Source organism: Nannobrachium achirus, assembly GCF_963921795.1.
Source record: "Nannobrachium achirus genome assembly, chromosome: 7".
In the NCBI taxonomy this organism is placed as follows: Eukaryota; Metazoa; Chordata; class Actinopteri; order Myctophiformes; family Myctophidae; genus Nannobrachium; species Nannobrachium achirus.
The window spans coordinates 19,205,134-19,222,533 of record NC_137816.1 but is presented as its reverse complement, the minus strand read 5'-3'; the positions used below and the strand labels follow the sequence as shown (position 1 = coordinate 19,222,533).

General features: G+C 44.5%; 1 protein-coding gene across 1 annotated transcript in view; it reads right to left on the bottom strand.

Annotated features, from left to right (window-relative positions):
• LOC308288626 (EMILIN-1-A-like) overlaps nt 1-17,400 on the bottom strand; it is a 109,698-nt gene that overhangs the window by 11,890 nt on the left and 80,408 nt on the right. Inside the window, exons 4-11 of the mRNA XM_080730097.1 lie at nt 15,772-16,022; nt 14,517-14,696; nt 10,266-10,545; nt 8,184-8,854; nt 7,429-7,774; nt 6,803-7,063; nt 6,042-6,290; nt 4,156-4,350 (exon numbers count right to left, since the gene is read on the bottom strand). Of these exons, the coding sequence (XP_080586223.1) occupies nt 4,156-4,350; nt 6,042-6,290; nt 6,803-7,063; nt 7,429-7,774; nt 8,184-8,854; nt 10,266-10,545; nt 14,517-14,696; nt 15,772-16,022 (2,433 nt within the window). The remainder of the gene's footprint in view (nt 1-4,155; nt 4,351-6,041; nt 6,291-6,802; nt 7,064-7,428; nt 7,775-8,183; nt 8,855-10,265; nt 10,546-14,516; nt 14,697-15,771; nt 16,023-17,400) is intronic.

Genomic DNA, 17,400 nt, shown 5'->3' with positions numbered 1-17,400 from the left:
GTACAAATGAAACCAAATGGACCCGTAAGGGTCCATGTAAGCTTCTATTTGGAACCCCTCAAGGAACCCGGAGGGTCTCTGGACCCCACTTCATTGATGCTTAATCACAGAATCACTATTTCACTATTTCCCCCATCAATTAACCTTGTTGAAAATGATGAAGCGAATGTGCAGCATTATATGCATACACAAATGCATTCAGTTATTGAATAGATGAATCCCCAGAGTAGGGTTGTTCGATATGGCCAAAAAATAAAATCTCGATTATTTTCTCTGAAATCCCGATTTTCAATTTCGATTTCGATTTTTTGTTAAAAGAATAATACATTGTTTCAACTATTTTGTTTTCATTAAAAAAATGCAAGGAAATGTTTTTTTTTTTCATTATTGTTTCATTTTTTGATTTTTTTTATATAGCCAAATAGCAAAATGCAATAAAACAATAAGGGTATTAATAATAATAACTTTAGTTGCGCAACAATCACATACAGAAGTTAACTTAGCGTCCTTAGTGTTTCATTATCAATAGTGAGTGACAAAACAGCCACAATAGCTAAGGCCACCCCTTTGGCTGGCATTTCGCCTACCAAAATGTAATTCCTGGCTACGCCCCTGCCCTGCACCACTCATGCACGGAGATGTTGACTGATTGTAAACGGAGGCGAAGCGCTTCGCTTCCCGACGCAAAATTAACACAGTGACAGGGACAGTAGGAGACTACAGTCAGTAGGTGGGTAACACAGAATTAATAAGCTTCTTTCAAACTACAACAAGAAGTAAGTTTACCAGCTCAGCAGCGTTTTGTTCTGTTTTCTGCTTGAACCATCGCGAGTGAGCGCAGTGCGGTGGTGAACTCTGCTCAGTCTGACGTGCGCTAAACGCGCATCAAAGAAATGACACATCAGAGAGAAAGTAGTATTAATTTGGTGTCGGACCTTGTCGTCCTGCTTTAGGAGGACGGGGCTGTGTACTTTTTGCGCGTGCAAGGCTCCAATGAGTAAGAATTTCCCTAATTAAAGTGAAAATCGATTTTACGATTTCCATTTTTTTAAATCGTCCAAAAGAAAAAAACCGGGTTACGATTAAAAATCGATTAATCGAACAACCCTACCCCAGAGTGGCAATCAGAACTACGGTGTCAACGGCACCGCTTCGCACCGCGACACCATAACTACGCGGCAGCGCACTGTGGATTCGTCTATAGTGGGACTTTTACAACAGCTGAACATCTAGAAAAAAACACCCAAACCTCTATGCAGCAACACAGGGCCTAAAAGAACAAACAAGATGTACGGAATGAGATTCAATACTTCATTACCAAATGAAAGAAATTGTTGATAAAAGTCACACCACTACGCTTGGTGCCACCACTACTGTACATATAGCACACATAAAACCAAAATGTTATTATTTTATTAAATATAGCTGTTATGTGTGTGGGATTAAACACACACACTCTAATAGGAATGTTTCAGGAAATAAACAGTTTTGGTGTCACATACATACATGTATGACATTATAATTAATGCAAGCATAAAGACCAAACTGTCAGCTATGTGTCTGTATAATTACATTTAAATGAAAATACTTTTATGTTGGTGCATAACTCAGTCTGTACCATGACAAGATTAATAAATCACTTGTCATCTGTCGAGCCAAATGCATATTCAAGAACTACAGTACTATGGTCCAAGACCACACATAAATTAAAACAATGCAAATTCTGTCAGAGTGGAATTGCTGGATGATTATGTAAAACATCTAGAAGGCTAAGATACTGTTCAAAATAGTAGTTCAAATAAAACATACAGTACAGTATGTATGCTCTGATAAAGGTCTGATCAACCGAAATCAACCGTGAAATGAAGCATAGCGTTAATTTCAATCGTTTCACTTTTCTGAGCCTAATTATTCAGAAAACCCAAGACCACAGAATGTGCAGAGTACAGGTTTTTGGGGTGTAACTGAGTTCAAGAAACCTAACAGTATATTCGGAAACTGTACATTTGGAAACGAGGTGCGCTAGTTTTTCGGCACGAGGCGGAGCAAAGGCTTTGATCCCCACCTGGCTTTGATGTCCCCCACCTGACCGCCTATGCCTGCTTCCATTCTTAACTCTTTCTCAGCCATGGGGAGCCACTCAATATTAAAACCGGATTAAACCGTACTTCTTCTGTACTTAAATTAGCCGACCGGAATTTTCCGCACTAGGCCATTAAAACCGAAATAAATTATAATTATATATTTTTAAAAAAACTATCAGGAGCTCTTCTCCATCTCTTCTTCGACTGATCTAAAGGGATCATTCTCTCAACCCTCTGAACCGGAAGTGCTTCTGGTAGCTTTTCGTTCTCTATAGCCAAAGTCCCGTCCACTTCCATTGTAGGAGGAGGCGTTAGCATAGCATCTCTTCATGATGTTTTCGATCAGAAAAAAGTTGACATGGGCGCTTCATACGAGTGGATTACATTGGCTTACCTCGATGTGCACGGATCGTGCATGCGAAGCGCACGGGGGGGAAGACGACTCGGCCAAAATCCCCACTATATCAATGCAGATCGACACATTTATGGTGAGTTTACGACGGGGGATCGAAAAAAAAAAAAAAAAAAAGAACGGTGCCGTCCAAGAAGGACGGGGGGCGCGCTGATGCTGATGATCATAATATTATGTCTCAGATCAAAATACAATAATAGAAATATCCGGCTAGTCCACAGACAAGCCATTCTGGCCAGGCTGGGGAAGTGTTAATGGTCCGAAAATGGATTCAAACGTCATTCTGAATAAAATAAATAATCTTATCATATGTTGTGACTATTTAATTCATGAGTGGATAAAAACATATGACGGGTCCCAGCAGCTAGTGGCTGAGAAACACTGTCTGGGTCCATTTGGTTACAAATGCTACTTCTACAGCTAACAACAAAACATTATCAGCTACGCTAGCTAGAATGGTTTCAAACGTCATTTCAAATAATAATAAATAATGTTATTATGTTGTGATGATTATGAACGTAGGAGTCTCAGAAGTAATGTTGGAGAACGCAGACGCATCAGTGATGTCAGTAATTTGATGTCATGAGACCTTTAACTCTCCTACTGCCAGATTATTTATTTATTTATTGGGTCTGGTGCCATCAAAAAGCGGCTTACCTTTGCGACGTTATAGTAGATAGACAGACATTTATTTATTTATTATTATTTATTTTTTTTGATTGTGCAATAGTGCACTTTGGTCTGCCAGGCAGCAGAGGGCGGCGTCATGCGAGAATGAATGTGAATTTGCCTGTTATGTGTTGCCGTACATTCAGACCAGTCACTGGCCACAGAGCCTTACAGCCAGAGGAAATCAACAAGGAAGTGAATTGGTCTCCGTTGATGTTAACGCATAATGGATTTTTTACACCATCACCGCGGAAAATGTGTTTACAGTACACGGCGGCGCGACCCCTCATCAGCTTCAACAAGGTAAACGAACGAACGAACGAACGCGAACGAGCGCCGTATTGGCGCAGTGGTCTCTTGAGAATTGGGGCGAACAGGAACGTCCAAAGCAGTATAAGAGTTAAGGTGGCCTCTGTGATCACCGTGAAGGTAGGCGAAGGTGGTTTGACCACCGTAAAACTGGAGCATGTCCCTACATGCTCCAGTATGCGATTATTCCTACCGTAGGAGACGGTGTCACATAAATTAGAAGGCGCGGCGTGTGAATGTTAACCTCTATGCCTAAACCTAACCCAAACCCTAACCTTAACCTCAGTAAAGCTATGCCTAACCCTAACCCTAACCTTAACCTCAGTAAAACTATGCCTAACTCTAACCCTAACCCTAACCTTAACCTCAGTAAAACTATGCCTAAACCTAACCCTAACCTCAGTAACCCTGACGCTGGCGAGTAGCCGACGCGGGTGAACGGAAAAGAAGCGCTCCTTCCTCCACCGTCTCCTACGTTTGGAATAATAGCATCCAGTATAGACTTAAATCAACACTGGGTACTTTAACAGTGTAAATTGAGATCCCAGAGATTTAAAAATGGTACCAAAGGGAGCCTGTGGCCTAGTGCAGAATCAAACTGGCGGTCCTTCAAATGAACGAGGTTGAGAATCACTGGAATGGAATAGAACAGATTAGAATAGAATGGAGTAGGTGACTTGCCGGTCAGGTCTTGCTCTGAGAGGTCGTGCAGCTCTTTGAGGATGTAGTTGACTGAGGAGTTGAGGCTCTTGATCTTGCCGTGGACGCCGTCCATCTGGGTGGTCTGTATGTAGTCGATGAGGCCTCCGTGTGTGACCACCGTGTTGTTCAGCCCACTCACACAGCTCCACAGCCCCGACACGTGCTTGTTCAAACCTGAACATGGGAGAGCATTCAATAAACCACTGCTTCGCCATAGGGCTGGGCAATTAACCAAAAATAATTTACATCAGTAATATCAAAACCGAAATGTTTAACCAATAACTGACTTAATTTAGCATTAATCGAATAGTCAAGAAGCACATTTTTGTATTTCTTAAATATTGACAAATCGAGAAGAAATGGTTATATATATTTTTGATAAACTAAATCGATTGGTCTGATTAACCACTTACAGCCCTGTATTATACTTCGTTGTACAATGGTGGTCGTACAAAAATGCTGAAAATAGCCGCTCTACAAGCTTGTAGATCGGCTATTTCCACTATTATTATAATTTCTTGTAATACTTTTTTTTGCAACGATTTCAACTTTACATTTCATATTTCACATTTCATATCCATGGTTGCAATTATTTTCTTTTCTTTTTCTTTTTTTTACATAACACGTGAAAAAAACACCACCTACTCAACAACACAATAGAAATACATAAAATAAAATAAAAATAAAATAAAGCTTTTTCGTTTGACGTCCGTGCCTAACAACAAAAACACAAAACAAAATGGACCGAAACAAAAAAAAAGAGGGGTTATGTGGGCATGCTATCCTTATTTAAAAGATAAGCGGCCCACCTTTTTTCAAAAACGTTTTCCTTACCATTAATTTTATATGTCACCTTCTCCATAGAGTACATGTCCTCCATTTTGTCCAACCATTTAGCCCCCTGCCCACGTGAGAGTCACTAGTGGACTCTGATTGGTGTCCTCTGCCCACGTGAGAGTCGCTAGTGGACTCTGATTGGTCCGTGAAAACTGTCAGACTCGACTCGAACTCTTTTAATAAACTATACAATAGTGCCGTTTCATTACGTTTTAATACCATTTTGCACTAACGTAAACATGCAATCATATAATATGTTATAAGAAATAACGTATTTTTGCAATGTCACGCCACGTCGCCGTCGGGGACTCTAAGCGCGTGTGTGTGTGTGTGTGTGTGTGTGTGTGTGTGTGTGTGTGACGTCAATAGGCTTTAGCCCGCCCCCGCTGAAGTGGAATCTCTGCCTGAAGGATCAGACTCTCTCCCAAAACGAAGTGAAACGTAGTGTGTGAAGAGACTGACGCTTGCAGTCAGGCTACTATTATCCAGGGTAAACTGTTACACCCTTCTTTGTCCTATGTTCAGGGTTGACTGCGGTGGTCTCAAAAACTGTCTCTAAAAAACCTTTTAAGGAAGATTCCTTAGACAGAGACTAAGACAATATACTGTATTTCTATTTTAATTTTACATGCTCATAATGTGCTCTATGTTCAAAGATGTGTATGTTCTGACCATCGCCATGGAGATGTATTTCATTAGTGACCTGAACTGCTAACTTGTCTATCTGTAAGAGTCTTTTTCTGCCAGACGCACCCTAAACCTGGCCATCCCTATTCTAGGCATGTCATTAGCCTATAGGCAAACATTTCGTTATTTTATTTATTCTATATTTGGAAAAATAGCTAAAGTACCGAACTACAAGCTCACAACATGCTCGCATTATGATGTGTTGTGAACTTGAAGATACTATTCTCACTACTTTAGAATGTTCTGAATTGAAAACCTGTTTAATTTTAAATCCAACCCAGGAACCTTCTGACCCAAACGCGGCTAAAGAAAATCACAGCTAAATTGGATGCGCCCCGTACCGTCTTTGATCCTCTGCAGGGAGTCCGAGACGCCGTCCAGACGGCCACACACTCCCTCCAGCTTGGACAGTCTCTTCTCCAGGCCGTCCCCGGAGCGCTTGCAGTCTCCCATCTCCACCACCAGGGTGCTCTCGAAGCGCCGCACGTCCCTGTCCATCCCCTCCAGGCGGTCGCGGCTCTCCTCGATGTGCTCCGTCACTTCCTGCTGGATCTTGTCCAGTTCCGTGATGATCTTGTCCTTGGTGTTTCCTGTGTGAGGTGGGGTGCTATTGGTTATCTGTGATCTCATTCTCATCTTCACTCTCATCACATTGCATCAGTGTTGAGAGAGCCAAATACATATATGATCACTGGCTGGTGGCTACAGTAACCATTAATACCAAAAAGCTGAAGAAGCGTCGTGTGTACTGTGTACGGTAGCGTACAGCAGTGGTTAACAAACGTTTTAGCCTGTGATCCAAAAGAGAAATTAGACATTTGCCCAGGACACAAACTAGTGAAAATAGCAGATCTACAAGCTCACAACGCGTCGCTTCGTGCCACACTGTGAGCTTGTAGATTGTCTATTCTCACTACTTCTTATTAGTTTTCTAATTCATGAAATTTCTTCGATTTTTCTGAATTAAATGACTGCTTTTTTTGGGAAGGTTTTTTGAAAATGTTTTGAAAGCAAAAAATTAAGGGACCCATAAGAATGTGTCCGTGACCCACAAATGGGTCTCGACCCAGTGTTTTGGAAACAGCGGCGTGCGGTACGGTACCTAGGTCGGTGATGACGCTGCCGTGCTTGTGCACAGTGTGCTCCAGGCCTTTCAGCGTGTCGTTGATGGAGCTGAAGGTCAGGATGACGTCCGACAGCTCGCCCTGCAGCGCCTTCAGCTGGTTGTTGTTCAGCGTTCCTCCGATCACGCTGTGGCCGTCCAGGGACTTGTCCGAGTCCAGTCCATCCCCAGGTTCTCTACCCGGAACACCACCGCTACCACTGGTACCACCGGTACCACCGGTACCACCAGCTCCGCCTCCTGTAAGAGAGCCCACCAGTTTAGCTTTGAGAAAATGGATTCTCTTGACAAAGATGTGGTGTCTAATACGTCAGCACAAATGAACAGTGAGAATGACGAGAAATATAGAGTGAGGAACGTAAGTTGGCAGGCTGGCAGATGGATGGATGGGTACAGTAGGTAGGACAAACGGGAGGCTCTCTCCATTCCGACATGTCGCCACTCCTACAGTGACTTCTTATTGTCGGAGTGGCGACACCTCTTAGGGTTAGGGTAAGAGATAGGGTTAGTTCTGTCGGAAAGGAGACATGTCGGAATGGAGAGATGCACCCAGGACAAACAGACAGACTATTCTAACCAGTATGACTAGAGAGTAAATCACTAACCCGTGGGTGTATCCAGTCTGATCTTACACTGTCCCGTACATCTCTGCACGTCCTCCCGGAGCCGCACCACCTCCTCCTGCAGGGTGGAGCACACCTGGGAGCAGAAGTTCTGCCCCGAGCCCGCCGCTGCCCCGCCCGTCCCGCCCATGGCGTCTATGCGCTTCCCGAAGCGGTCCAGGGCGTGCTGCGTGTGGTTCTTCAGCGTGCGCAGCTCCTCCTCCATCCTGCCACACAGCTCGCAGTCGTGGCCCAGCGTCTCCACCTCGGTGACGATGCGGTTGAAGTGCTCCCCGTGGTCTCCGGTCAGCGCCTTGATCTTGCGTACGTCTTGGCTCAGGTCGACCACCTTTATTTAATCGTAAGGATAAGATATGATGAAATGCAAGATCGTATTTATTGATTCCTGAGGCACAATTCAGTTGTTACAGCGTGGATCAGTGATTCTCAACTATTTGGGGACCTCCGGTTTCATATGTATTAGCCCACGGACCCCCCATACTATTTACACTGTAGAATCCTCTCTGTTACTTTTGCACTGAGGGCGTACAAATGGAACCATATGGAACCATAAGGGTCCATTTGGTCCATTTGTACACTCTCAGAGTTTGGTCCATTTGTACGCTCTAGAGTTTGGTCCATTTGTATGCTGTCAGAGTTACAAAAGTGTCTATTTGGTTCCTAACTATCAATTATTTAGCAAGAACCACTGACAGTAGATGAATAAAAAAATTAAAAAAATAACAAGAGATTCCCACCTTGTCCAGCAGAGAGTCTCCAGACACAGAGAGGTTTTTGAGGTGCGTGTTGAAGCGATGGATCTGATCTTCGTTGGCGATCACCCTCCACTCCAGACTCTTCTCCGTGTTCTCGCCTCCCGCTCCCGGCAGCCTGCCGCTCGTCCCTCCTCCTCCTCCTCCCCCCGGCCTCCAGGTTCCTCCTCCACCGTCCCACCGTCCTCCTCCTCCCGTCCCCCCTGCTCCTCCTCCTCCCGTCCCCCCTGCCCCTCCTCTGTCTCCGTCACCTCTCCCTCCGCTGCTGCCGCCCCCGACGCCTCCCGACCCTCCTTCCCTCCCTCCTCCCCCTCCTCCCCCGCACCCGCACTCCTTGGCCCTCCGGTCGAGGAGCGCCGTGGCGTTCTCCAGCCCCGCCAGCCTCTTGTCGTGGTCGAGCACGCGCTTCTTCACCAGCTCCACGTCCGACTCCACGTCGCCGATGCGGAAGGCCTGGTCGTCGAAGCGGTCCAGGAAGACGGTGCGCAGGTCTCCCAGCTCGCGGTGGAAGTAGTCCTTCAGGTCGCTCTCCACGTAGGAGCAGCTCTCCTCGGTGCGCAGCATGGTGCCGTTCAGCCGCCGCTCCAGCTCCCGCAGCCGGCCGTCCAGGCGCTCCTCCGTCACCACGTCCGCCCCGTCCCTCCCGCCGCCCGTGCCTAGAGGGGATTGGGTGTCATACGAATGATTGTGTTTTAATTGTGTTTTTGGAATTGAACATCGGAACATATGAATCAAAATGACGTTTAAGGCTTTGAAAGCATATATGACATGTGACATACCGATAATTACAAATAAATAAGGTGCTATGGCCAAAACAAGCCATTCATTTCATATTTTTACTTAAATAGCAGAAATAGCTGATGTACAAGCTCATTTTGTAGATTGGCTATCTCTGCACATTTTTTCAACAGATGAATTCATATCACGAATGTAAATGATTATGCAAAAATCATCTCAAACAACTGCAATCATGCGATCGGTTAATATCTGGCCTACCTGTCCCTCCACTTCCGCCAGGGAATTGTCCACCAGCACCACCCCCGCCTCCACCTCCACTGCCCCCATGGCCTCGTCCTCCTCCTCCACCCACACCTCCTCCTAGATAGATAGATAGATAGATAGATAGATAGATAGATAGATAGATAGATATACCTTTATTATCCCCAAGGGGGAAATTCAGTCGCCCAGAGGCAGCACAGCAGTTTAAGGTTTACAAAGTTACAGATAAGTATGAATAGAAAAAAGTACTGTTGTGTACAGTAAAAAAGGCCAAATAAAAAGAAGAATATATACTTGTTGTACATAAAGTGTCAAAGATTGTCAATGCTCATAAGTGTCACGTCACAACACAAATAGCAATACTTAAAGCACAACTTATCAATGCAGTGCCAAACAAAAGTGTTCATAACAGTCAATGCTAGTCAGTGCTACACCACCATGTCAAACACAGCAATAATACTCAAAACTAACAACACAAGTTACACAACCCAATAGTGCAGAGCCAAAAAGAAGTGTCCAATGGTCAGCTCCCGCCTCATGCCCTCCAGGTAAATCAGACAGTTTGCCCTCCTGGCCCCCAAGCTGTGGAATAAACTCCCTGTCGCACTTAGATCAACGGACTCACTCGCTAGCTTTCGCCGTGGACTGAAGACTCACCTTTTCAGACTCCACCTAAACGCATAGCACTACTGTAACACTAAATGACCATACATGAAGCTAGTTAGCATTTGCTTTTAGGTTTTTTAGAATCCTTTTTTCTTTTCTTTTTTCTTTACTGATTATATTGTTTTTTGTAGATTGATATTCATATACATTTGTTTATTGTTGTTGATGCTCTGAAATATTATCTTGTTTATTATAGTAATGTATTATCTGCTTATTGTAAGTCGCTTTGGATTAAAAGCGTCTGCTAAATGCCTAAACTGTAAACTGTAAACTGTCAGTGCAAAGAAAATCACAAAAAATATAAACAAGAAAGGGTGACACAGCAAGACGCCGCATGAAACCCTCCCTGGAAAAAGTCCTTAGAGGTCAGAGTGAGTACAACTATTGTTCCGGTTAAGTTACCTCCTCCTGCACCTCCTCCCACGCCGCCCAGAGCCTTATCCAGGCGGTCCTGGATGACGTCGTAGTTCTCCGAGGCGGAGCTGATCTTGCGCTCTGCGTCGATGACGCGGTTCTTGAGGTCAGTGACGCCATCGCAGCAGGTCTGCGAGCGCGCCACCTCCCGCCTCATGCCCTCCAGCCGGGTGTGGTAGCGGGCATCCATGGCGCTCAGCTGCTTCTCCAGAGCCCGGATCCGCTCGCGGTCCTCCTGCTGCTGCCTGCTCAGGTCCTCCACGCCCGCCTGTTGGGACACATGGTTTACGACACTTCATTTTGTTGCTGTCGAGTGCACAGAAGATGCCTGAAGAAGGTCTGTGTGGCCGAAACGTTGCTTAAATTATAATACAAGTAAGTGTTCATTGTGTCATTGTGTACATTTTGTGCATTTTTTGGAATACGTTGATTCTGCCTGCACCCCCGTCTCTGAGATGATCAGGTGCACATAAGACTTCCAAAACCATTCCTTTATTACCAGTAAGGCTCCCTAATCGGGAGATAAGCGACCGTAGGTCACTTATCTCCACAAATAGGGCAAAAATGTGTTTTGCCAAAATCTTCCTGATCCATGTTGATGACATGAGTGTAGACATACTGTGTAGTGATTTTCGTGATTTTAGGGCAAAATCTGTAGGAGCAGTGTCCAAAAATGTGTTTTTAAAAATCGGCCTGGAGGTGGCGCTATATGGGACAGATTCATGTTGATGGGATGAGTGTAGACATACTGTGTACCGATTTGCGTGATTTTAGGGCGAAAATTGTAGGAGCAGTGTCCAAAAATGTGTTTTGCAAGAATCGGCCTCATGGTGGCGCTAGAAGAGGGCCATGTGAGAAATGAGGGGTGGGGTCTCCGCGCCGGCAAGGCGGACGAATAGGTACCGGCCCCGGCTGTCCCGGTCGCTCCTAGCCGGAGTTACTGCATTTTATGTGAGCTGCAGTGTAGGGGGTCCTCCACTGGGGGCGCCACCACTTTTGCATCCGTTCTGGAGCACCAGGAGTCGGTGGTCCCCGGGAATTCCCCGTGAGCAGCCCCGTTGGGGTGGTCATTTGGTCATGTTTGCGCATTTGGTCATTTTTTACATCTGGGGGTCCCCCAGGGACCTGGGGATCCCTGGAGCTCTGGGGGTCCTTGGAGGTTGTAGTTTGGCAGCCAAGGAACGTGTGTGCAAAATTTGGCATGGATCGGGGCAACGGTTGCGGAGATATAAGCAGGGAAAAAGTGTGACGTGTGAGGTGTGACAGACAGACTGACAGACAGACGGAGGGACAGAGTTACACTTTGTGGTGGTTTTGATAGTAAAGTGCGACCTACGGTCGCAATTATTATATATCTTTTAACAATTTAAAATTGTGAAAATAGGGTTCGGGTTAGGGTTAGCTATTTTTCACTACTTTTTGTGACACTCTGGTGTGATGAAGTATGGCATTCATTCACAAGATACAATGTTTCTGCCCGACAGCAATAATTACAATTTTACTCAGGGTTGGATTTGCTGGGGGGAGATGTGTCTGCATTTGATATCCCCCCTTTTGGTCATTCATTTTTATCAATGGGGGGGATATGTTTTATCCCTGATTCTGGTCATACTGAATTTAATACATGCATTTACTTTTGGAAAATGTAGACACTAGACAGACATCCCTATTACCAGTAAGACTCCCTAATCGGGAGATAAGCGACCGTTGGTCGCTTATCTCCACAAATAGGCCAAAAGTTTGTTTTACCAATTATCAAGACATACGGGCAGTTGACAGTTTGCCATGGTTACTCATTGAAGTTGAATCTCCATATATGGAGATAACCTACGCATCACACTAAGTCTGACCTCACCAGCCCATATTTGGGCATGAGCAACTTATGTCTCCATATATGGAGATATGATGACATCACACAGTCCTCAGCCGATGATGTGGCGTGATGTCATACAATACACAAACGAGCCCTACAGTATAAAGGGGCAATTCTTGCCAGGAAAGAAGCATTTCTTCGACTCAGACCTTATCGCCAGGGTTGGCTTATAGCAGCTGTCGGTAGGACCATATATGGATTCTGTTAGTGTGGATCTCCTAACAGGGCATCATCTGGGATACAATCCCTTTTATGCCCATATATGGAGATCCCTAACAGAATCCCTTTCATGCCCATATATGGAGATCCCTAACAGAATCCCTTTTATGCCCATATATGGAGATCCCTAACAACATCCCTTTTATGCCCATATATGGAGATCCCTAACAGAATCCCTTTTATGCCCATATATGGAGATCCCTAACAGAATCCCTTTTATGCCCATATATGGAGATCCCTAACAGAATCCCTTTTATGCCCATATATGGAGATCCCTAACAGAATCCCTTTTATGCCCATATATGGAGATCCCTAACAGAATCCCTTTTATGCCCATATATGGAGATCCCTAACAGAATCCCTTTTATGCCCATATATGGAGATCCCTAACAGAATCCCTTTTATGCCCATATATGGAGATCCTAACAGAATCCCTTGTATGCCCATATATGGAGATCCCTAACAGAATCCCTTTTATGCCCATATATGGAGATCCCTAACAGAATCCCTTTTATGCCCATATATGGAGATCCCTAACAGAATCCCTTTTATGCCCATATATGGAGATCCCTAACAGAATCCCTTGTATGCCCATATATGGAGATCCCTAACAGAATCCCTTTTATGCCCATATATGGAGATCCCTAACAGAATCCCTTGTATGCCCATATATGGAGATCCCTAACAGAATCCCTTTTATGCCCATATATGGAGATCCCTAACAGAATCCCTTTTATGCCCATATATTATGGAGAAATCCCTGCTCTGAGTATCTGACATCAGTGTGATGTCACCTGTTTATGCCCATATATGGAGATCCCTGCTCTGCGTATCTGGTTGCTATGGTAAACAGTTGGTTGCTAGGGTAAAAAAATATGGTTGCTATGGTAAACAGTTGGTTGCTAGGGTAAACAGTTGGTTGCTAGGGTAAAACCATGGTTGCTAAGGTGGTTGCTAACGTACACTAACAAACCAGCAACAACAGACTGTTGCCACAGCAACGTACACAAAGGTTTGTGTACACATGTGGTGTGATGTCATACTGATGCGGAGATATGAGCAGGGCAAAGGTGTGACGTGTGACGTGTGACCGACGGACGGACGGACGGACGGACGGACGGACGGACGGACGGACGGACGGACGGCCGGTGGAGGTTTTCATAGTAAACTGCTCCCTGACGGTCGCAATTACATTATTATGTGCAGGTGCTTACATTAAAGCTACGTAATTTACTCTTCTACCCCAGATTGGAACCTGGTTTCCTGTGCAAGTGCTGACATTTTCTACCATTAAATTGAATCTTGACCATCAGGTCAAAATATACTTGCTCGCTCTGTCGGCGCAAGTAAAAATGACCTTAACGGACTACTCACTTAGCGCCGAGCGAGCCAGATTTCAATATGAATCTGCGCTTATAACGCCAGGAAATAGCTATATTGAATCCCCAAAATCACATTACATAACAGATGCACGTTACATGCGGATACCACAAGATGACCACTAGAGTGAGCCATAGCCCATAGACTTTGTATGGTCCCATGTTAAGTCAGAATAAAAAACAAGGTTCATGACATAACAGGATGGTACAATGACATGCTCTCCATTGACATTCAATGGACAGGCCGCGGGCCGCCATTTGAGCTCAATACTGCTCAATTCGTGCTTGATCGTCTCAAACCACCATTGGTATGGGCATCGGAACGTATATAGATGCCACACAGAAAGTTTCCGAATCAAAATCCGACCTAGTGAAGCTACGTGAGGGTCGGATGGTTTGCATTGAGCCTAGCGGCTAACAGAGGCCTACGTAAACAGGAAGCTATGGCTTAAAGGTGACGTAATAATCGTATCCTTTTTTTTCACGGTTTTCATCTGTATGCTAGTCGAAGGTAAGCTAACCGTTCCGCTCCGTCTATCAACCCAAATTAAAAGCTTAAACAATGCTTTTATATAAAAGTCGCTCCGAGTCGCTCGGCACTAAACGCCATCATTAGTTAGTCGCCCCGAAAGTCGCTCGGCGCTAAGTGAGTTAATGTATATATTCATGTTTGGTCATGAAATGATTGGCTCTTAGCACCGAACATGCCTTTCACGGTATTTCAAACGTAAACGTGAAAGGTGTCACTGAAGCTGTATTGAGCGCTACCTGGCAGGAGGAGCAGGAGAGAGACACCCTCCTCTCCAGCTCTCTCAGAATCTCCTCCTTCAGAGAGTTGAAGCCCCCGCCTCCTCCCTTAACACCTCCTCCCAGCAGGTCGCCGTCCAGATCGTTCCCCTTCCCGTTCACCAGATGGTTGTTGATGCTGACCAGAGTCTTGTCATGGGCCTGGGTTGGGAAAGGAAAGCATATTGCATGAATGTACTGCACCAGGAACTGAAGGTTGTCTCACATGAGACATTGCAGACAATACAAGTGACAGTGTTTCTCAAACATTTTCATTTCAATGACGTGCATTTGGCCACGGACCTCCTTTATGAAAAGACTTTCTGACAGGGACCCCCACGAGATGTGTCAACATCTTTCGAAAATAGATGAAAAATTAAATAGGGCTTAAGAGTTTAAACTGTTCCTCATTTTGCTGGAGACCCCCTCAAGGACAGCTGGGGCTTCCTGGACCCCACATTTTCTGCATGATATCAGATATTACACAGAGTAAAAATACAAACTATCAGAAACACTTTGCAACATTGTGTATGCAGAGCTGTACCCCCGTTCTGCTGTCCTCCACTTCAGCCACATGTCTGGATTTAACAGGAGAAATCAAGAAGAGATCATAGCTTTCTCCTGGCTAGTCTGTTTTTAATTGTATACAAACATGACACTGTGTATGTGTGTGTGTGTGTGTGTGTGTGTGTGTGTGTGTGTGTGTGTGTGTGTGTGTGTGTGTGTGTGTGTGTGTGTGTGTGTGTGTGTGTGTTTTTAAACGCGGAATGCTGCTGATGGTACTTCACGTTTTATCTGATACATTTCTTAACCACATGAACTAGCCCTGTGAAATAGCAGATCTACAAGCAGAGCCATGGGGGACTCTTGGTCAATGAAGTACCATATCGTCACTGTCGGGCAGAAACCTCGTATCTCCAAGTTTCACATTTGTACGTTTTTCGCAAAGTAAAGCCCTGCTTCATCATAGAAGGCAGTCGCACAAAAGTAGTGAAAACAGCAGATCTACAAGCACACAACGCCTCGCACCGCGAGGCGTTGTGTGCTTGTAGATCGGCTGTTTTCACTAGTTTAAATCATTTTTAAAATGATAAATACAAAACAAACGGTTTTGGAGATACAAGGTTTCCACCCGACAGCGACGATATACAGGTTTAAGTAGTTACAGTAATGCATTGGTCAGTAGTGTACTGCACACCGTAAATACAGACAGACAGACAATGGGAATCCACCTGACCTGTGTTCTGTTATCCAGCTGGTCTAGCTTGGTCTGAATGCTGTGGATGGTCTCTGTAATGGCGGGCTGGGCAGCGTCAGCAGGGTTCCTTCCAGCAGAACCACCAGCACCCGGTTTGTTCATCTCCTCTGTGAAGCGGTCGTTCATCCCCCTCACGGTGGACTGGACCTTGTGGAGCTCCCTGGTCAGGCTCTGGACCTTCTCCTCCAGCTGTCTCATCTTATCACTGTCCCCTCGCTCTGGATGCACACCTGAACACACACACACACACACACACACACACACACACACACACACACACACACACACACAACCAACCACAGTATTATAAGTATAGATCAATCGCAGTGGTTCTCAAAGCGGGGTCCCCAAATTGTTTTGTGTGGTCCCCAGATGATTAGCTTAATGTCATTCCCCCCCCACCACTCAATGGTAAACAAACCAACACACAGTAAGTGTATACAGGGTATCTGCACAGTTATGAAGTGACAATTTAAGGACTTTCAAGACCGTGTTATTACCAAACTGGCCAAACTGTCAAATATTAAGTAAGCAAGAGGGGTCCCTGGACCCCACTTTGAGAACCGGGCTGCCAATGTTGTTATCCAATCAGGAGGAGAGAGAACTCTTACAGGATACAGGATAAACAAGTTAAATTAGAAATTAGAAAACATGAGGTAATTACACAAAGATATGAGCAGACAAAATTAGAACTGGAGAAATATCAACGTGAAGCTGATAAAGTGCTACTGTCCTGAAAGGGGTGCTGTCCCGAAAATGTATTTTCTGTTTATTAAAGGGATGGAGAGACAGAGACATTTTATTGAACAAACACTCTATAGCAATGAGTACTATCAGAATATAGTGTTTTAACCTTTTAACAAATACAAAGTTTTGTTTTGACCAAAATATATCACAGCCTACACTAGTACTGTACCTTTAATATTGTACATTTGGTCTGTGTGCCTGGGGGTTGTTTATCTTCTGCAGTGCAGGCTAGGCTACAGTATTGTGGTAAATTGCATGTATACCTTTTACTTACATACTGGGTTGTGCTTTGTGCAGGATACTGTGAGGACACTGTAACCTTAGTGTTTTTTTTCTGCATCGCGCAGGCTAGTTGTATACTATTTATATTACTGTTCATTATTAATGGTGCTTCTGTAATGTTATTTCTTATCTTTGTATTGCTGTATCCGACAAATCTGTATTTGTAACTGCTGTACTGCTTCTTGGCAACTGATTTCCCCCCGCAGCGTCAATAGAGGTCTATGTATTATGTTGAGTTATGTCTTTACAGGGTTCCCACACATCTTTAACAATTAATTTCCAAAACTTTTCCAAAACTTTTCCAGAATATTTAACCCGATTTCCAGGACTATATAACAATAATTCAGCTCAATAACGAGTCGCTTACTCCTATGTGCAATGCCCAAAGACACGTAGTGTATGCCAGTGGTTCTCAACCTTTTCAGACCGTGACCCCCGAGATAATCATATTTGAAGAGAGGAACACGGTTTTATTGTGAAAATAACAGATCTACATGCTCACAACGCCTCGCAACGTAGATCTGCTATTTTCACAATTTCTGCCTCTAATATTTGACAATTTGGCCAATGTTTAATTTG